We start from the raw sequence: 22,973 nt of genomic DNA, 5'->3' as shown, positions 1-22,973 counted from the left end.
AGTTGAATGAGGTTAGGTGCAGAGGTAAGAAAGACAAGGAAAATAACTTAATTACTCTGGTCCTTGTTTGCTTTATCTGTAAATGAGCATATTGGAATTGTTGACTTCTAAATTCCCTTCAGCTTAAATATACTCTCAATATTTATAATAGGATAGTAACATGATACAAATGGTTTTGAAGATTGATTTTATTGTATAAAGTAGATGTAATTGTCAGAGAGGAAAATTGGAGGTTGTTGTAAGTGATCCAGGCTTGATGTAATAAAAATGTAAAAAATATAGTGATGACAGAAAATCAGAAATATCTAGATTGAATTAGATTGATATGAGGAAGAAGAGAGAGGAATTTTTAAAATGAGTAATTCATTCAACAAGTTTTTTAATCTAAGTTTCATTATACATTTAAAAAACTACTGATCTCACAGGATGAATATGAAGGTTGACTGTAATAATGTATATAAAGCTCCCAACAGACCCCCTAGCATAATGGACATACATGTTTTCATCTCTTTTGTTGCAGATGGTTTGCCAGACCATATGGTTTGCATATGATGCCTCTTGTCTTTTAACTAGGATTTACTTTGTTTTAGTTGCAATGAGACAGAAATTTGAGGACACTGAAAGACTGAGACTGACCATTTGTTTTCTTTTTTTTTTTAAAGATTTTATTTATTTATTTGACAGAGAGAGACACAGTGAGAGAGAGAACACAAGCAGGAGGAGTGGGTGAGGGAGAAGCAGGCTTCCCGTGGGATCATGACCTGAGCCAAAGGCAGCCGCTTAACGACTGAGCCACCCAGGCGCCCCTATTTGTTCTCTTTCAAATGCATGACCCAAACAATATTTAGATATTACCTACAGGGCTTCCCACCCTCTCTCCAAAGATGGATTGGACAGAACCCATGTTTGAAAATGGGAGACTTCAACAGCCAGAATGGTCCTGGGCCCACAGCTAGCTTTGATAGTTCTAATGATCAAAGGCAGGGTAGGATGGGTAGACTGCAGAGAGGTAACAAAGCCGAGAGTTGAGCCCTTGAAAGGAATTTCTAGCTTTTTCCTCTTTTTTCTAAAAGAGTATTCCAATCCTCTTCAGTATGCCTCTTGAGGCAGAGATTACACATTGATGATGAAATATATTATAATCTCTGCCCATGGTAAAATACCATTAGGACTCTCCATTGTATTATTTGGGAATACAAAGGCTATGTTTCTCTGTAAACATATTAGATGAGACATAGATACAAAAGAGCCAAAGAGCAGAGTTCCTGAACAAAGGGATTTCCAGCAGATTTTGCATGTGTTATTTTTTTATTTTTCCTCAGTACATATATGTAACTATTTCCCCAGTACCGCCTGTGTCTTGGTTGGCTCACCATTCTTAAGTTTAAACTATAATTTATCTGTCCCCAGACAAATTTTAAAGGGCAGCCAGAGAAGAAATACATGTTGTATTTGCTTTGTTAGTCAGAGGGTGTGCCTGTCTATAGGACCAGCTAGTTCCTTTCTTTTACTTGAATGTCTGTGATTGTGGATCTTTTAGTTATGTGAGCCCTATAGAGTTGATTGGGAGGAAAAGAGCAACCAAGACTCCTCTGTTTGAGTCGTAAGTAGGTAGGAAGCAGTATAGTACAGTGTCTGAAAGCCTGGGCTCTAGCATCAGTCTACCTGTTACTGTATGTAGAGATGGAGGGTGTCTTTAGATTTGGTTCTAAGACCACCATCGTAGGTTGATCTCACATCCCCCCAGAACGCCCTTGTGATCTCCCGATTTTCTTTCCAGACCCAGGGTCAAGTTTGTAGCATATTTTTGTTATCGAAGTGAGGAGCCATTTTTTTCTGTTTTGGTCTTGTTCATAAACCACACTTAGAATTCTAGAATATTTATGGGCGCCTGGGTGGCTCAGTTGGTTAAGCGACTGCCTTCGGCTCAGGTCATGATCCTGGAGTCCCGGGATCGAGTCCCGCATCGGGCTCCCTGCTCGGCAGGGAGTCTGCTTCTCCCTCTGACCCTCCTCCCTCTCGTGCTCTCTCTCATTGTCTCTCTCGCAAAAAAAAAAAAAAAAAAAAATTTATAAAGAATTCTAGAATATTTATTAGGATATGCCTTATGCAATCCTGAATTCTTCAAGTGTTTTAGTAAGGTTTTAAAAAATATTAGCTGTTATTAATTTAATCCTCTTATTTGCTTAAATTATACTAAAAATCACATTGTAACTTAAAAGGAAGAGATTTTATTTATTTATGGTAGGGGGAAAATAGAAATTATTTTCTTTAAAGGTTTACAATTCAATTTTTCCAGTTATTTTTGGCACATTATCCCCAGAATATATATCCTTTGGTGAGAATATAGAGTCTGTGTCAGGGGTGGAGATAACATTTTGTTCAGTCATAGGCTAGAGAAAGCAGTTGAGGCATGCACCAAGATATATATATATCCAGGGCACCTGGGTGGCTCAGTCGTTAAGCGTCTGCCTTCGGCTCAGGTCATGATCCCAGGGTCCTGGGATCGAGTCCCAGATCGGGCTCCCTCCTCGGGGGGAAGCCTGCTTCTGCCTCTCCCCCTCCCGCTGCTTGTGTTCCTGCTCTCGCTATCTCTGTCTCTGTCAAATAAATAAATAAATAAAATCTTTAAAAAAAAAAAAAAAGATATATATATATCCAGAAAGACATAGGAGGTCCGGAGGAAGAGCAGGTAGGTAAAACTTTGAAAACCTGTAGAGAGAATAAGAGATTAAGAACACTGGTAAAATTGAAGCTATTACATATTATCCTTAGAAAATGGCTCTCTCTGCTTGAATTCCCTCAGCACACTAATTAGGCCATGGTATGTGGAACTGTTCTGTAACTTTTAAATGATTATGAAAAATTGTGAGGTTTAAATAAAGGTATTTTACTCCGTTCAGAGCGTCAAATGATAAAACAAAATAGTCTCCTAAGAGCTAATGAACAAAGATTTTAAGGGCTTATTAGTTTATCAGTAGGACATAGAGATTTAAGTAATTGGTACTTTCACAGGTTAAAGCTCTGTGTATTTCAAACAATGTATGACTTCAGTACTTTTGTATTATACTCACTCAACCTATGTTTATTCCTGTCCCTTTAAATGTCTTTGTCTCCGGTTTTTGTACTCTTGACAGGAAAAAAGTGAAACTTGTATTTCAGTTGCTACTTTATAAAATCTGAATTATCAGTCCAGCTTCAGAAAATCACACCTTATACTACAGTATTATGTAATTTATTTCCTTTTGAATTTATTAAGAAAAAGGAAAGGGGAGTGAATTTTATTGGTACTTGCCTGTCATGTTCAAGGACCAGTAAAAAAACCAGTGTAGCTAGATCAGGTCCTCTTAAGAGAGAATTATAGGGGAGGAATTGGAAACAACAGGCAAACATCACTCTTTTGAGGAATTTTGCTCTAAAGGGGGGCAAAGAAATGGGACAGTGGCTGGGTGTAAATGTGATCCCGAGAAGGTGTGTGTAGGTGAGATATGAGAAATCGCAGCGTGTTTATAATCTTATAGGGATGATTTTGGAGAGAGAAAATGATGTTGTAGGAGAGAGGGAGAGAGTAGCTTGTGACTGTCTTCAAGTAGGCAACATGGGATTGGATCTAGTATGTTTATGGAAAAACTGGCCATTGACTAGAGCCCAGAAAGTCCATCTGTAGTAACTGCATGAAATGGGGGCGCCTGGGTGGCTCAGTCGTTAAGCGTCTGCCTTCGGCTCAGGTCATGATTCCAGGGTTCTGGGATCGAGCCCCGCATCGGGCTCCCTGCCCGGCCGGGAGCCTGCTTCTCCCTCTCCCACTCCCCCTGCTTGTGTTCCCCTCTCTTGCTGTGTCTCTCTCTGTCAAATAAATAAAATCTTAAAAAAAAAAAAAAAAAAAAAAGTAACTGCATGGAAGTTGGGATCAGATTTTACAGGGTGACTTGATAAATAAGAACAGGGTCTTTGGGAAAAGAAAGGTCTCATAATAAGCTTGAATAATTATCCTTCTAGTGTAGTAGAAAGGGAATAAAATTGGAGGGAGATAAAATTTGAGTTCAGATTCTAGCTCTGTGATTTATTAGCTGACGTGTGAACTTAGTTACACCATCCCTGTACTATTTGGGGGTGCAGAAATAGAATTCATTTCAAGGTGGTTCAGATAAAAAGATTTTAATGACGAATCGACTTTGAGAGAATGACCAGGGCTAAGAGAATGGACGAGAGATCGTTAGAGACTATCAGCCCTAAAAAGCTATTACCTCCCCTGGGGCTGCAGGAACAGGGGTGGAAATGGTGTTCTCAGAGTCACAGCTTCAGCTATGAAGGGAAGGCCATCTGGTAAGAGCTGTAGTCACGGGGGGTGGGAGGGGCGACAGCTATTGCCAGGGACAATGGTAGGCATACGTAGGCAACAGAAAAGAACCTTGATTTCTCTTTCCTCTCAGATTCCAGTTTCCTGTTGGTGGATCCCAGCCGAGGCAGAAACCAGCTGAATGGGAGCTTAGGTGATGCAGAATATGGGGATCAGCCTCCCTAGGAACCAGGGAAGGGCAGAGAAGCAATCTGGGAGGCAAATGCAGAATTACTAATATAGTCCCCAAGCCTCAACTTCTCCATATAGAAATTGGGGGGACTTGCAAAGTTGCTGTGATTTTACACGGCTGCCGAGGGCCTGGCACACTGCTAGCATGTAGTAGTGTTTATTAGTAAATGATAATGTGGTGGCATCATGGTTAAGAATCCTTGAAGCGTTGGAGTTGGAGCCCACTTTAGTTTCTGTCTCTGCCACTTACTAGTCATGTGACTTTGGGCAGGTTACTTAGCCTTTCTTTTCTTTTTTTTTTTTAAAGATTTTATTTATTTATTTGAGAGAGAGAATGAGAGGAGAGAGAGAGCACATGAGAGGGGGGAGGGTCAGAGGGAGAAGCAGACTCCCCGCCGAGCAGGGAGCCCGATGCGGGACTCGATCCCGGGACTCCAGGATCATGACCTGAGCCGAAGACAGTCGCTCAACCAACTGAGCCACCCAGGCGCCCCTGCCCATTTTTAAATTAGGGTGTCTTTTTGTTGTTGAGTTATAAGAAGTTTTTTTGTTGTTGTTTCTGTTTTTGTTTGTTTTAATCTGGAACTAGATCCTTATCAGATATATGAGTTGTAAATATTTTCTCCCATTTTATGGGTTGTCTTTTAACTTTCTTTTTTTTTTTTTTTTAAAGATTTTATTTGACAGAGAGAGAGAATGAGAGGAGAGAGAGAGCACATGAGAGGGGGGAGGGTCAGAGGCAGAAGCAGGCTCCCCGCCGAGCAGGGAGCCCGATGCGGGACTCGATCCCGGGACTCCCGGATCATGACCTGAGCCGAAGGCAGTCGCCTAACCGACTGAGCCACCCAGGCGCCCCTACTTAGCCTTTCTTAGTCTCCCTTGTGTCATCTGTAAAATGGGGAAATAAGACTTACCACAGAGAATTCTGGTAAAGATTAAAGGAGACAGTATGTATTAAGTGTCTAACATAGTGCTGGTACATAGCATACAGTCTAAGTTACCATAATCATATGATTTGTTGGATTAGTAGGAGCAGTATCCAAGTAATACTAGGCCTCCCGCCACCTTCCCTATATACACACACCTACACACCTTTATTCTGCTTCTCACTTCTGCCTGGGGCCCTTCTCTGTCATGCAGGGGTCAAGGATACTATGTTTGCACTTTAGACTGTTAGAAAGCACAGTTTTAGTTAGTTTAGCACTTTGGCTATCCATTTATGTTTTTGGTTTATGTTCAATAAACACAATCATAGAGTTAAATGGTGTCTTTATCGGGCCTACGTTGGAAGGCATAGAAATAGAGTAAGTGGGAAATACTGAAATTCAGTCAGTTCCATCAGCATAGATTTGTACACACAAAGCTCAAGTAAAATGTAATTAAGAAATATGAGAGGGCGCCTGGGTGGCTCAGTCGGTTAAGCAACTGCCTTCGGCTCAGGTCATGATCCTGGAGTCCCGGGATCGAGTCCCGCATCGGGCTCCCTGCTCGGCAGGGAGTCTGCTTCTCCCTCTGACCCTCCTCCATCTCGTGCTCTCTGTCTCTCATTCTCTCTCTCTCAAATAAATAAATAAAATCTTTAAAAAAAAAAAAAAAAAAAGAAATATGAGAATAAAGGGTATTGTAACAGTTAATTCACAGCTGTACCATAATATTTTTTGAATTTCACGAAGTATAACAGTTCTGTGAGTTTGACTCGAAGGCACATATATGTTTTTCTTTTTGGCTACATAGGGAACAATGAAATAAAACCTCACTGACGTAATAGAACCTGATAACATCTCTGCTTGTGCTGCTGATATTTCACTGTGGTATTGGTGGTTTTGTAGAGCTCTGTAAAGCATGTTGGACTTATAAACACATTCAAACAGAAACTTATCAGGATTCAACTTCTTTTAACCACAGAGTTGAATTTATATGAAGGCACAGTCTTGGGTTCACTTTATCAAATCCACTAAAAAAAATTTTTCTTGGTAGTATATACCTCATACGCTACTTGGAAAGCTGTTTTTAAAATTAGTTTTGAACAGATAACCACAGTGTTTGAAAATATATAATAATTTCTGATACTCTATATGAGCTGAGAAGGAAACATAATAAATATTGGAAGCTCCTAAAACCGCAATTAAAATTTCATACTTTCATTACATGGTGTCTTCTAATATAGTAGAACCATATTCTGAAAACATACCGTACCCACCATAACTTCTTTTTCTGTGGTGATTAGAAATTTAGCTAATTTAAATTATTTTTATATTTAAATTATTTACAGAATCTACTTTGGTATTGGTACTAAAGTTTAGATGCCTAAAGTTTTGCTGACTTGGGAACAACATTATATATAGGACATACACTGTTTGCTTGGAAGTAAGACTTTAAAAGAGCTATTTATTAGTATATGGGAGGAAAGAATGTTTCCGCCAATTTTTCTTCAACTTTTAATATCCATGTACCATATACTATGTATTCAGTATGCATGGTAGGTACCTGCCAATTTTAGACGAATGTATAAAAATGATTCATTATAATTTTTAAAAATTAAAAAAAAATATTTTTATATCAGTGAACATTGCAACATTAAGGGTATCTCTGTGGTAGCTCACTGATGAGAATAAATAGGTTGTGTGTTGTAAATTCATTCTATATCCAACCAGATCCTTTTCTTTTCTCTATTTCTCTTAAAATAGAAAAATCCAAGCAAAATCATAATTCGGCAATGAAAGGCAGCAAGTGTTTTTGGCTATTGGTTCTGAATACTCAGATTCAACATGGATCCTGTAGTTGTAAAGAGATTTCTCACTGAAGATTGTTTTCAGAGCTGTGTCAGTTGCTAATTTAATGGCCATTATCATACTTAAAAGCTTGAGAAATAGGGGTGCCTGGGTGTCTCAGTTGGTTAAGCACTCGATTCTTGATTTCAGCTGGGGGACGTGATCTCAGGGTCATGGGATTGAGCCCCACATCAGGCTCCAGGCTTAGCCGGGAGTCTGCTGGAGATTTCCCTCTCTCCCTCTTGTCTCTCTCTCTCTCTCTCAAAAACAAATCTTTAAAAGCTTGAGAAATAGAAGTTCTGTGCATTTTATTGACGAAAATGCTTCTATTATATTTGCTATTTATGTTTATATTTTATATTTGTTTTTTAATATTTTTATATTTGCTCTGTTTTCCACAACACACTGAAAGGATGTATACTCTGTGGCCAAAAATTGAGTGCAGTTACATTTATGCTATTTCTTAAACGCTGAATCATGACCAGCATATGTGTTTCAACCACTAGCTGTTTTCTGTGAATAAAGTAGTGTATAAACTTGCAGTTAGGAGATATTCTCATTGTTTAGCAAGACTTCTCCTTGCTGTACAGATAACTGATTTCCTCAGAACATATTCTAACATATGTTTCTCAGTTTCTGTCAGAGTTCACAAAATAATCATTAAATAGGGGGAAATATACTCTTGTAGTATGGGTTTTCAGTGATAGACACATAAAAACTTGTCTACCACCCTTCCTCATAAGTATTGCACATACATAACAAGAGTTGATTCAGACTTAGCACATGAGTGCATTTATCCAGCAATAAAGTGAAATATCTGCTGTATGCAAATGTGGCATCATATGCATCATATGCCTTTTCAATTCTGTGATACCCCAAGGTGTCATATGGTAAGTATATGTTGGAAATTATTTGATGTGTTCTCTCTTCCAGCATAATGCTTATCGTCTGTGTGGCTGGTTTTACAAGTCTCTCGGCTATAGTTTATCTTTTTTTTTTTTTTTTTTTAATATATGCGTTTGCATTGAGGAGCACAGAATCTGGATGGTGCCTCTATAATTTTTGTCTCTTCTAAGAATGAAAATCTTCAGATTCATATCAGAAAGCATTATGTTCTTGTTCTAGAGAAATTCTATTGGTTTACCAAAAAGATTTTTATGTTTTGTTTGAATATGTCCGAAAAGTTTCCATTGCTTCCTATTATCATTATTTGATAAAGTTTCAAAGTGGAAAACATGTGGAAGAATATAGGGTAAATGAATTACAAGTCTAAAAAAAATTAGCTTTTAGATAGTCACTGTTGTATGTCTTAGTAATATTTTCATTTTTGTGGATTTGTGTGGTATTTGCATTAGATCTGTATTCCATTTGCATTAGAGTCTTGTTTTTTGTTTTTTGTTTTTTGTTTTTTAAGATTTTCTTTATTCATTTGGGAGAGCACAAGCAGGGGGAGAGGCAGAGGGAGAGAGAGAGAAGCAGACTCCCTGCTGAGCTGGGAGCCCAACTTGGGGCTCTCTCCTAGGACCTGGAGATCATGACCTGAGTGGAAGGCAGACGCCCAACCATCTGAGCCACCCAGGCTGCCCCTAGAGTCTTGTTCTTGAGCTAGGCTTAGCATTTATTCTGAGTTATTTATGTTTCTGTTTTTATCAACACCTTAAGCTTTAGGAAACCAACTTTGAGCCACTTCTTTTTTTGATTGGAGATATAGTGCAACACAAGGAAAAGAATACAAATTTAATAGATGTAAACAAAAATATTCCAATGACATAAAAATGCTTCAGTTAAGATGATTTGTAAAGACTAACACAGGCTTTAGGGCACCTGCCTAGCTTTTAAGAATATAATAGTTATTACAATGAAGATGGTGAGATTTCTGTGGAAATCAGAATTAATCTTATATTTCATAATTTTGAAATATATGCAAACTACATAGATTCCTTTTTCCGTCTAAATATTCCAGACCACTGATGAACAACAAGTGATTTATAGACCATAATCTGATAAATAATGGCTAATAATGGAGTATTATGTTTGTTTCCTAGCTTAAATTTTATCTAAGTCCTAATATTATAGAGCCATTGAGCAGTATTTTCCTTAAGGATTTCATTATTTTTGAATCTCTCTCAATCTATGCTGTATTATTAGTTCTCCTACTGTCCTGGATCATTCCTATCAGGAACAGACAAGCTCTAAACCTAGAGCTTTTTTTTTTTTTTTTAAAGATTTTATTTATTTATTTAACTGACAGAGAGAGAGAGAGACAGTTAGAGAAAGAACACAAGCCCGGGGAATGGGAGAGGGAGAAGCAGGCTTCCCGCCAAGCAGGGAGCCCGATGCGGGTCTCGATCCCAGGACTCTGGGATCATGACCTGAGCCGAAGGCAGATGCTTAACCAACTGAGCCACCCAGGCGCCCCTAGACCTAGAGCTTTTGTTAACCATGTCACAACAACAAAAAGTATTAATCCCCACGTTCTTTTCCAACTATTATCCCATTTCATTCTTGCCATTTACAGCACAATTTCTCAAGAGTTTTCACTAGTCACTGTCTTCACTTCTTTCCCTTCCTAAATTCTTAATTTTTAAGTAAAGCTTCATAAATACTTGTAAAATATGCATAAAGTTTAGACGAAAGATAACAAACACCAGCTACTCTCCATTACCATTAATTTTGAACATACCCTAACTTTGAAGTTCCCTATACGCCACTCCCGGATCCAGTTTCCTTCTCTTCTCCCTTAGAAACAGTCACCGTCCTGAATTTCTTATAGTTTCCTGTATGTTTATATTCCTAAAAAGTATATTTCAGTACATTTTACATGTATGAAATTATACTGTATGTATTCTTCTGTGACTTTCCTTATTCAATCTTATGTTCCGGAATTTATTTATACAGTATGTAACTGTACTTCATTTATTTTCACCGTTGTATTCCATGGTATGAGTATTCTCCATTTTGTTATGGATAGACATTTGGGTTATATCTAGTTTGCTTGCTACCCCAAACAGTGCAGCTATGTGCAGTTAGGTTAAACTGTATAGCAAAGTCCAAGTTTTGGAAAGATTTTTCTCCTAATCTGTTGTGGATTAATGCTTTTATAAAATACACTAAAAATGTTTCAGCAATGTTAAATTGCTGTAAAAATTTCTAAATATGTACCCTTAATTTCTTTCTTTATCTTACTGTAGAGAACACTTGGTATAACAATGCTTTAATATATACCTAGCTGCAGAATACCTGGACCATACATCTTCCACTATGTATAGGCAATAGGCAAAAATTTTGTTCTCTCAAAATCACTAATTGCTAGTTGTTCAGATTAAACAGAAGATGATCTACTAGCAGTTTGTGACTTTCACTGTATCTTTTTTTCAGTTCCTAACATGCAGGGAATTTCAGACAGAGACCCCCAAGAGCAGTTAGAATAGGATGAACATTACCTCTTGTGTTACGGCCGCAGCTTCTGAGTGGGCATCCTCAACCTGTCTCTCTCAGAATATAAGCTAATGTTGCTTCTGTAAGCAAGAAGCCAGACTACTTTATATCAGTATTTCTCAAACTTATTTTCATTATCATTCCTTTAAGGAGCTGTTTTAGACATTTTTTCCCCTCTAATCATTCCTCCTCTTCTATGAAATTTACTACTGTAGATCAACAGTCTCTCTGTTTATGTACTGTGGCATTCGGAGGGCTACAACCGTTTTATTATTTTTAAGATTTTTTTTTTTTTGTCTCCTAAGAACCAATTTTCACCTGCTTGGGAGTGGTAGGACTACCTTAAGAATGCATGATACGAATACAGATATGGTTCTGGCATTAGCGTACAAGCATTTAAAAAGATAGTATTTAATTATCAGATAGGTGAATGAAGTGGGGAGCAAGGAAGACTCAATGTTAAGAAACTGTCCTACTGAAAATGTGCTTGATTTAGGAAAAGATCAACTTCTACTTAGACTCATGAATTGGAAAGTGAGGAATAGGCATTTGTCACTGTTTGACGGCATACTTTGTAGAAGAAATGTAGAAGTATGGATTGGAGGACAGTACAGTTAGGCAAGTTTGTAGATTTAGAATGCAAATTAGTGAATTGATGCCTATCTCCTAGGTAATTTTTGGTGACCCATCATGTGGCTCTGACTTCACGCCTATCTATTCTGTGCTTTTATTGGTGACTTAAGAAAACCTCAGATTTACAAATGTTGAGAGGAATGGTGAATAGGCTAGTTGACATCCTCAATCTCAAAAGAAAACTTGGGCAGGCTAAGTTAAGGACAGAAGTAAAGTATTGCAGTTGGGTCTAAAATACCAATTGTAGGGGCACCTGGGTGGCTCAGTCAGTGGAGCATAGCAATACCAAATATAAAAGAAACTTAGGGATTTAAGTTATGTTACTCTTTAAAGAAAAAAAGAGATTTATTTATTTTATTTATTTTTATTTTTTTAAAGATTTTATTTATTTATTTATTTGAGAGAGAGAATGACAGAGAGAGAGAGAGAGAGAGAGCACATGAGATGGGGGAGGGTCAGAGGGAGAAGCAGACTCCCTGCCGAGCAGGAAGCCCGATGCGGGACTCGATCCCGGGACTCCAGGATCATGACCTGAGCCGAAGGCAGTCGCTTAACCAACTGAGCCACCCAGGCGCCCTGAGATTTATTTATTTTAGAGAGGGAGAGAGAATGGGGCAGAGTGGTAGAGGGAGAGGGACAAGCAGACTCCCGGGTGAGCTCAGGAGTCCCACGCAGGGCTCAGTCCCAGAATCCTGAGATCATGACCTGAGCCGAAATCAAGACTCGGCTGTTTAACCAACTGAGCCATCCAGGTGCCCCAAGTTACGTTACTCTTAATTTGAGTGTTCTGAGAAAGTAATTAACATTTTAATCTGCATTAATTAATGTCTCTAGAATCTAGAATGTATGCTGGTCAAATCCCAACCTTAAATAATTATGTCAGGATTACACTTAGGGCCATATAAAATACTGCATATATTTAATGAGTCTACTAATATTCATGAAATACTTTGCATGTAGTTATACCACAGCCATTCTGTGGGCACTGGTCCATGAGTTTTAGACTTAGTTATAGTATGTCTGGATGTTTTTTGGGAAGAAATAGGTTTCTTTTCACTGTCAAGAGATGACTTTCTGCAAGGATGTTGACAAGGAGATGGTGATAATGACAACTGACAATTTTTTGAGTGATTCAGGGTGGGTATATCATCTAAAAGAGGGGTCAGCAAACTATATAGCCCACTGACCAAATCCAGCCAGCAAGCCTGTTTTTTAAGGCTCTCTAGCTAAGAATGTTTTTGCATTTTAAAGCGTTGTAAAACAAACAAAAAGATTGTCTCAGTGACCTTAGATGGCTTGTAAAGCCTAAAATATTTACTGTCCCTCTACAGAAAAAAATATGCCAACTCCTGATAAAATATTGGACCAGTGATAGAGTGGATAACACTTTAAGATCTTTTGCAGATAGAAGACAGAAAACCAAGGATAAAAAACAACACAAATAGTTCACTATTCGGGTGAGCCTGGGTGGTTCAGTCCATAGACTCCTGATCTTGGGGTTGTGAGTTGAGCCCCCCGTTGGGGGTAGAATTTACTTGAAAAAAAAATTGTTCAGTATATAGAAATCAGGTGATTATATTACAAATTAAGTTTAAATTAGAGACTAGGGTTCAAAGCTATGTAGAAAATTGAAATTATAATCAATTTATTTTGGCAAAAGGAGACCTATTTATTAAGTAAACTCAAGAGAAATTTAGGATTAATTATAGATAGCAGTTACAGATTGCCAAATTAAAGCTAATGTTTTTTCCTTGAGCATAATGACTATTGGAAGGAGACGTGGCCAGAAAGCTTGCTGGGGAGAAAAAGGACAGGAAAATACTAGTCTGGGACTAAGAAGTTATCATTGATAGCCTATAAAGGAGACAAACAGGAAAACCATCACTAATTATCTGCATATCAAAAGGGTTGAGTGTTGCTTTTTATAATCCATTACTTTATACTTAATCTAACCCCACGGACAAGCTTTTTACTGCTTTTGAGAGATCTGCCTTATTAGTAAGGAAATAGCACCACCCATGGACACTGGTTTAGAATGATGAGTGATGATCCTTTGAAGATGGTGGGGGGGAGGGAGAGTGTCTGATGATTTGTGATTTTTCTTGTATTTTTAGTAACTGGGTGTTATTTTGATTTGTATTTATTTTCCTTTTTGTGGTAATGGATATTTTGAAGGTTAATATATCTTATTATAGTGACTTTATTCTGACGGTTTTCTTGATTTCCCAATCACAGGGTCTATAATTTATGGAATATTCTTTCTATAGATAATTTTATTCTCACATCCCCAATTGTTCTCCCAAACTGTAAGCTATCTTAGGTATCTGTAATTGAAGATGTTCCATTTTGTCTTTACATGTATTTGTTTACTTCTGGTTTATAACTAAATGTATTTTTTTTTTTCAGATGATTCTTTGGGATTGGGACTTAAAGCAATGGTATAAACCTCATTATCAGGTAAATATAGTAAATATCACTAATAATGCCGATAATGAAACTTTTTTTAAAATTGAAGTGTAGTTGACACATAATGTTAGTCTCAGTATACTGTAATGAAACTTTTGACATTTTGTTATTTTTTATTTTTATTTATTTTTTTATATATTTTATTTTTTTAAAGATTTTATTTATTTATTTGAGAGAAAGAGAACATGATGGGGGTGGAAGGGCAGAGGGAGAGGGAGAAGCAGACTTCCTGCTGAGCAGGGAGCTGATGCGGGGCTCAATCCCAGGACCCTGGGATCATGACCTGAGCCGAAGGCAGATGCTTAACGATTGAGCCACCCGGGCGCCCCCCCCCCCAAAGGAATTTTTATATGTTAAAGTAGACTTACAGGATCCTGGTGGGGGTGGGGGAAGGGGGTCAGCTAGGATTGCCTTTTGCCCTTAGCAAAGTATTAGTCAGTTGAGTCTCTGGAGCAATGTCACTTTGCCTGTTTCAAGGACTTGTCAGTGGGCTGTAGGTAGTAAGGAAGTTTAATAATTTTTCCTCTGCCTTTGTTTTCCACATCACTGACTTCCAGCAATTAATTTGGCTTATTTATGAACTTTATATATATAAATGGAATCATATATACTTTTAAGCTTTTTTGATCACTTAAGTAATACATATTTATGTCAGAAGAATTGAAAATAGAAGTATAAGAGGAAAAAGAAAAATCACTCCTAAATATCAAGCAGTAACTATGTTAATTATGTTAACTTTTGATGTATATCTTTACAGATCTTTTCCCATTTTCCCATTGTATTGAAATGTGTGTTTGTGTATTCTATTCTAAAAAAAATATTATAATAATTATAAATTATATGTAAGTATATAACATAAATATTAACAAAATAGATAAAATATATAAATATAATTATTTGTAATATAAAATATATTTATTATAATTAGGTTATAATATGCTGGTTTGAAACCTGATGGTTTTCACTAATAGATAAAACATTCATAAATATCAAATCTCTGTCCTTTATATTTACAGAAACATTACACCCGTTTATTAGATTTATGTAGTTGTCTCTATCCCAATTTTTGAAAAATGAATATTCCTTTCAGTGGGTTTTGTTTTTAAGGTGTGAATGGGAGAGCCACAACAGCCCATAAGAACAAAATATTCTCTGGGTTTTGGTGAATAAAAAACATAACTATTGCAGTCAGATAAAATCAAGAAGCCCACTTCTGACCCAAAAAAGCCTGGTTCTTTGACCTACACAAGGACTTTCTCATCAGTCATACTCACCAAGATCCTCAGTTTCCAATTAAAAGAGTATTTAAATTATTAGTAAAATCTAAAGATAAATAAGCAGTAATGGTTAAGAGCATAGACTGGTAGTCAGACAGACTGATATGTGATATCAGGCACCTTTCTCCCTTTTTAGCTCACCTAACCTCCCTCTTTTCATTCACCTCTTTTTCTTTCTTTCTTTCTTTCTCTTTTTTTTTTTAAGATTTATTTATTTGAGCGAGAGACAATAAGAAAGTGCATGCACGTGGGCGCAGGGGCGGGGGGGCTGGAGGTGCAGAGGGAGATGGAGAAACTCAAGCAGACTCACCACTGAGCACAGAGCCTGCCACGGGGCTTGATATTTAAAAAATATGTATATATATAATATGTATATGTACCACTGGATTTTATTTTTTGTTTTGGAATTTTGAATCCATGTTTATGAGAAAATTGGCCTATAATTCTTGTTTTTCATAATGTTCTTGGCATGTTTTTGCTATAAATAGCTTATAGTGGCCTCATAAAATAATGTGGGATATTCACTCTCTTTCTATTATCTAGAAACATTTGGTAAGATTGGTATTCTTTCTTTAATGTTTGAAAGAATGCTGTGGTGAAGCCATCTCAGTTTGGAGCTTTTTTTTTTTAAGATTTTATTTATTTATTTGACAGAGACATAGCGAGAGAGGGAACACAAGCAGGGGGAGTGGGAGAGGGAGAAGCAGGCTTCCCGCGGAGCAGGGAGCCTGATGTGGGGCTCAATCCCAGGACCCTGGGATCATGACCTGAGCCGAAGGCAGACGCTTAATGACTGAGCCACCCAGGCACCCCAGTTTGGAGCTTTTTTTATGAACAAATGTTAAATTATGGATTCAGTTTCTTCAGTAGTTTTAGGCCTATTCCGGTTTTCTGTCTCTTCTTATTACAGTTTGGTTAGTGGTGCTTTCTAGGAACAACTTTTTTTGTTGTTCTCTCCAGCTGAGACTGCTGAAAGCTCTATTTTACTTTCAAAACAGAAATCTGTTTGACAATTTTTGCTTGCTTTCTCCATCTCAGCCACTGTTTGCAGATTGGCAAATGCCTTTAGAAGGGCAAGCAGCTCTGAAGTCAAGCTTGCTGCTTTTTCTTCTCTCTGAGATCTTGCTTAGCCTTTAAAGCCCTGCCTGTCTTGATAACCCTGATGTTTTGGTCTTCCAGCCTCCTGTGACTACAGAAAGCTCTGCTGTTTCCTAGGCTCTTAACTGCTCTGTGTCGTATCCTCTCTGCCCCGGCCAGTTATGAGTCCGTAGCAGAGTCCTTGAGGGAAAAAGTAGCACAGTATGGTGGATTCATTTTAATTTATTAACTCTGAGTTCTTGTTCTTTCAAGGCCCAGCTGCTTGACTGTTCTCTGATGCCTTGAAATAGGTGCTATTTTTATTTTATTTCAGCTTTTCTAGACTAGTTATTCTAGGCAGAAGAGTTGGTTTGATACAACCTCCCTGCTGAAAAATAAGGCAAGCCTCTTAAGTCACTCTGAACCTATTTTGTCATCTATACATTGGGAATAAAACCAATTTCCTCAGAGGGCTGATTACGATAACAACAACAGCAATAAGTGCCTGGTGGGATAGTAGCACTCAATAAAAATGTGAGCTAATATTATGTTAATATATAATAATGAATTCTAAGTATCTCTGAAATTATAGTGTAAGACAGGATTTAGCACAGTTTTTTTCTATAAAGGGCCAGATAGTAAATATTTTAGCATTTGCAGGTGATACACAGCCACCTCCCTCCTCCTCCTCTTCAGTCATCCTTTAAAATGTGGAATCTATTCTTAGCCCTCTGGGCAGAAACAAGATTTGCCACATATAAGCCAGTGGGAAATAGGAATTTAAGTTCAGATTTAAAAATTTGTCACTCTTGCTTACTGCACTCCCCTCACCCAGAATAAAAGTTGAAGTCCTTATCATGGACCTAAGTGACCTTACACAATATGGTCCCTCACTTTATTCCCATTTACTTCTCTGACCTCGTGTTGTACTAATTTCTCCTTCATTTACTCTGCTCCAGTTACTTGGGCCTCCTTATTCCTCAAACAAGCTAGGCATGCTGGGCCTCTGGGTCTTCACACTTGCTGGTCTCCCTGCGTGGAATGCTCTTTTCCCATATCTCTGTCAGTTCTTAATGTAAAAATTGTCTTTTCACCTTCTCTAACATTTCAGTGCCCTCCATTACTTCCCTTTCTCTTTCCTTGCTTTACTCTTCCTCTTTAACCTGCTCAAAATCTGTGATTCTCCTTTGCTCATATCCGTTAGCCTGGAATCTTATGTTCTCAAAAATTTGGTCCCCACATGCCTCTCCAACCTTATTTTCCAGTGCACTTAAAAAAAAAAAAAAAAAAAAAAAAAGAAACCTGTACTTTAATAATTTTATGTTCCCTGTACTTTGCTCTTTTACTGCTTTTGTACATTTATGTGCATTCTTTCTTGATGAGCTCCCCCAAATACATTTTTAGTTTTATTGTAAAAGAATTATTTCTCCCTAATCTTTAGAAATAAAATCCTACCAAATTAATATCTCAGCTCAAATGCTACCCCTTCCATAAAGTTTCTGTTAACCATTCAGATTAAAGTTTATGTATCTTCTTTGAACTCTGATGCCACTTTATCTGTATTTTTATTTCATCACTCTCCATAATATTAATAATAGTACTACTTACTGTACTTTACCTCTATGTACCATACATTGCACTATGTGCTCTGCATGTATCATCAGCTTTAATTCTCCCTGCTCCTCTCCACTAAGTATAACTATAAACTCTGGAAGTAACAAGAGGCAACCAAAGGAGAATTCTGAAAAATGGAAAGAGGAGGGTGGACTGGTTAGGGACCCCAGTAATGGAGAAAAACTATAGTGATGGGGTTTCTTATAACCCCTGCCTAACAGCAAAAGGTGATTCAGGTGGGCTTATTCCTTCCCCAAGATGAAATGAGAGTCCTGCCAATAACACCAAGTGAGTCTAGTTGCTTTAGCAAGGGAAAACTGATCAGGAACTCCACTGACAATAAGAGGTCAAGGGAGGGATTCTCATTCCCTACTGAGCAGGAGACTCCCTTTACCCAGTGAGAGACTGGGTGGCCAGGGGGCCTGGCAGAGGGGATACGGCCACAACATGTGTCTAGTCCAGAAGGTGTTCTTTGTCCCTGTGGTCTGGAGACTCTCTTGCCCCACCGAGAGGTACCAGGTGGCTCAATGTGATGAAATTCCTCCCTCTTCCTCCCATCTCCTCACCCACAGAGGTAGCGGCAAGGACCAGTGGGAACCCTAGTGGCACCAGAAAACAATCAGACAGACTAAAATACCACTGTGAATGCCCTGAAAACTAAATTGTCATTAGAACCACAGCCTGAAAAAGTAGACCAGGACCTGCTGCTAAATCTAAACAAAGAGACCACCTCCCAATACAAAAGATTTAAATAGGACCCAGAGTCTTATAGGAGAATAGCCAAAATGTTGATGATAAAATAATCACTTTTCATACCAAGAACCAGGAAAATCGCAACTTGAATGAGAAAAAAACAATCAATGCTTAACACCAAGATGAATCAAATTTGGAATTATCTGATAAGAAATTTTTTCTTAAGATTTTATTTCTTTTTTTTAGAGAGCAAGAGAGAGAGAGAGAGCAGGAACAGGGGGAGGAGCAGAGGGAGAGGGAGAAGCAGGCTCCCTACTGAGCAGGGAGCCTGTTGTGGGGCTCTGAGATCATGACCTGAGCCGAAATCAAGAGTCGGGTGTTTAACCAACTGAGCCATCCAGGTACCCCCGACAAGAAATTTTAAAGCAGTATTCTAACAAGCAATTACAAATAAACAAAATAGAAAATCTCAACAATAACAAAAATACAGGCACACCCCTTTTATTGCACCTCACAGATACTGTGGTAGGTTTTGTTTTGTTTTGTTTTACAAATTGAAGGTTTGTAGCAATCCTGCATCAAGCAAGTCTATTTTTACTGTTTTAGCAACAGCATTTGCTCACTTTATGTTTCTCGAACACGTTTTGGTAATTGTTAAAATATTTCAAACTTTTTCATTATTATACTTGTTATGGTGATCTGTGGTCAGTGATCTTTGATGTTACTGTTGTAATTGTTCTGGGGTGCCATGAATCATGCTCATATAAGATGGTGAACTTAATAAATATCGTGTGTGTTCTGACTGCTCCACTGACCGGCAGTTCCCCCATCTCTCGCCCTTCTCCTTGGCCTCCTTATTTCCTGAGATGCAACAATATTGAACCTCAGTCAGCTAATAACCCTACAAGGCCCTCTTAGTGTTCAGGAGATAGTCACATATCTCTCACTTTAAATGAAAAACTAGAAATGAGTAAGCTTCCAGAGGAAGGCATGTCGAAAGCCGAGATAGGTCAAAAGCTAGGCCTCTTGCATCAGACATCCAAGTTGTGAATGCAAAGGAAAAGTTCTTGAAGGAAATGTAAAAGTGCTACTTCAGTGAACACGTGAATGATAAGAGGGTGAGACAGCTTTATTGCTGATAGGGAGAAAGTTTTAGTGGTCTGGATAGAAGATCAAACCAGCCACAACATTCCCTTCAGCCAAAGCCTAATCCAGAGCATGGTCCTAACTCTCTTCAATTCTGTGAAGGCTGAGAGAGGTGAAGAAGCTGCAGAAGACAAGTCTGAAATTAGCAGAGGTTGGTTCGTGAGGTTTAAGGAAGGAAGCCATCTCCATAACATCAAAGTGCAAGTGAGTGCTGATGTAGAAGCTGCAGCAAGTTATCCAGAAGATCTAAGCTAAGATAATTAATGAAGATGGTTACACTAAACAACAGATTTTCAGTGTAGGTGAAACAGTCTTCTATTGGAAGAAGATGGCACCCAGGACTTCCACGGCCAGATTGAAGTCAGTGCCTGCCTTCAAAGCTTCAAAGGATAGACCGATTCTCTCACTGGGGCTAATGCAGCTGGTGACTTGACATTGAAACCAGTGCTCATTTACTGTTCTGAAAATCCTAGGGTCCTTAAGAATTATGTTAAACATACTCTGTGCTCTGTAGTTGGAACAACAAAGCACATCTGTTTGCAACGGTTTACTGAACATTTTAAGCCCACTTTTGAGACCTCCTCAGAAAAAAAAAGATTCAAATATGATGCTCATTGACAATGCACCTGATCACCCAGGAGCTCTGATGGAGATGTACAACAAGATTAATATTTTCATGCCTGTTAACACAACATCCATTCTGTAGCCCATGGAGCAAGGAGTAATTTTGACTTTCAAGTCTCATTATTTAATAAGTACATTTTATAAGGCTATACCTGCTATAGATAGTGAATGATTCCTGTGTGAGATCTGGGCAAAGAAATTGGAAAACCTTCTAAAAAGGATTCACAATTGAAGAGGTCAAAATACCAGCATTAACAGAAATTTGGAAGAAGTTGATTCCAACCTTCGTGGATGACTTTGAGGCGTTCAAGACTTAAGAAAGTAACTACACATGTGGTAGAAATAGCAAGAGAAATACAATTAGAAGTAGAGCCTGATGATGACTGAATTGTTGCAATCTTATGATAAAACTTGAACGTATGAGGAGTTGCTTCTTATGAATGAGCAAAGAAAAGTAGTTTTATGAGATAGAATCTACTCCTAGTGAAGATGCTGTGAAGATTGTTGAAATGACAGTAAAGGATTTAGAGTATGACATAAACTTGAAAAAACAACAGGAGGTTTTGAGAGGATTGACTCCAAGTTTGAAAGAAGGTCTACTGTGGGTAAAATGCTATCAAACAGCATCACGTGCAACAGAGAAACTTCATGAAAGGAAGAGACAACTGAATGCAGCTAACTTCATTTATTTTAAGAAATTGCCACAGCCACCCCAACCTTTAGTAACCACCACCTTGATTTGATCAGTCTGCAGCCATCAATATCAAATTCAGGACCCTCCACTAGCAAAAAGATGACAACTCGCTGAAAACTCAGATGATGGTTAGCATTTTTTAGCAATAAACTATTTCTTTTTTAGAGGCGGGGAGAGTGTGGAGGGGTGGGGCAGAGGGAGAGAGAGAATCCTAAGCAGGCTCCACACCTAGTATGGAGCCTGACACCGGGCTTGATCTCACAACCCTGAGATCATGACCTGAGCCGAAATCAAGAGTCAGATGCTTAACCAACTGAACCACCCAGGTGGCTAAATAAAAGTATTTTTAAATTGAGGGATGTACATTGTTTTTTTTTTTTTTGACATAATGTCATTGCACACGTAATAGACTACAGTATGTTGTAAACATAACTTTTATATGCACTAGGAAACCAGAAAATTTATTTGACCCACTTTATTGCGCTATTTGCTCTATTGCAGTGGTCTGGAATCAAACCTGCAACATCTCTGAGGTAGATCTGTAGAAGTTATAAAAAAGAAAAAAATGAAAACTATGGAACTGAAAAATGCAATAATGGAAATGAAAAATTTGCTGAATGGGCTTAGGAGAGTGGAGATGACAGAGGATAGAATTTATGAGCTTGAGGATAGAGCAACAGAATTTACCTGATTTGAACAACAGAGAGGAAATAGATGGAAACAAGATGAAGAGCTTTAGGGATGTGTGGGACAATAACAAGAGATCCAAAATTCATATCCATGTCTGAGAAGGAGAGAGAGTGAGTTTAAAAGATTATTTGAAAAAATAATGGCTGAAAACTTCCCCAAATTTTGCAAAAGAAGTAATCCTACAAATTCGAAAAGATAGTGAATCCCAAATACGAAAAACCCCCAACAAATCTGCAAGCCATGTCATAAACATTTGAAAACTAAAGACCAAAGAAAAAACCTTGAAAGCAACTAGAGAGAAATGACACATGATCTGTATGGGAACACCAACTCAAATAACAGATTTCTCATTTGGATGTGGGGAAACAGATGCTATTATAATACAATTTGAGGAAGTATAGATTTAACCAACATACAGGAGGGCAGTTTTATAGTAATGATCAAATTGTAGCATGTTCATTTACTGTGGTTCAGCAGTTCAATTTTATGGGAAGCTATTTGTCAGAAGTATGCTTAATTATCTATAGTGACATATATAAGGAAGTATTTATTTACAAAGATTAGAAATAGCTGGGCTATCCCCTAGTAATAGGGAATGTTTTCAAATAAAAGCTAAGGCAAAATAATACTTCACAAGGAAAAAAAAAATTCCCCAAAGAGCAAAGACATTATTTAGCTAATTATTGCTCTAACAGTAAGTTATTACTGTTCATAACATTTCTTAGTTCTGAAATGTGTTCAAGATAGTTAATAAACAGTTTTATGGTGAACTCATTAAATACATTTGATAATTATGAATTTTAGATTCACTCAAATGTAAGTTTAAGGTAAAATAAAAGCAACAAAAGTAACATTTAATTCACTGTTGATTATCCATGCACTCATTTCTATGGTAATTGAGTTGAACATCATATATATGTATTTTCAAGAAGTAAAAATCATGCCTTATGTAGACATCAATGAAATATTTATTCTAAATTTAAAAAATATCTTTCCTATCCACTCTTTAAGGCCAAGTGTGATGTTACCCTTCCATGAAGTTGTTGGTGACCATTCAGTTCAAAGTTAATTACTATCTCCTTCAAACTCTGATACCTTTTTTTCTGTATTTTTATCCTCTTATTTTCCATAATATTGATGGTTATACTGTGACTTATTGCACTTTAAATATATTCCCTTATGTGTTTTACATGTATTCTCAGACTAAAGTGTCATGTCAGCCCTTAATGAGGGAGTTTTTATAATCTCCATTTTAGGGTAAAGAAACTAAAAGGTTCAGATGTCAAATAACTTGCTCAAAATCATACAATTAGGATTAA

General features: G+C 37.7%; 1 protein-coding gene across 1 annotated transcript in view; it reads left to right on the top strand.

Annotated features, from left to right (window-relative positions):
• The window catches only part of PDE3B (phosphodiesterase 3B), a 169,992-nt gene that overhangs the window by 90,765 nt on the left and 56,254 nt on the right, over positions 1–22,973 (top strand). The window contains exon 2 of the mRNA XM_006743160.3: positions 13,780–13,830. Coding sequence (XP_006743223.2) covers positions 13,780–13,830 — 51 coding nt within the window. The remainder of the gene's footprint in view (positions 1–13,779; positions 13,831–22,973) is intronic.

Source organism: Leptonychotes weddellii, chromosome 11, assembly GCF_054177405.1.
Source record: "Leptonychotes weddellii isolate Sample4059 chromosome 11, ASM5417740v2, whole genome shotgun sequence".
In the NCBI taxonomy this organism is placed as follows: domain Eukaryota; kingdom Metazoa; phylum Chordata; class Mammalia; order Carnivora; family Phocidae; genus Leptonychotes; species Leptonychotes weddellii.
This window is presented reverse-complemented; position numbering and strand designations above follow the sequence as displayed.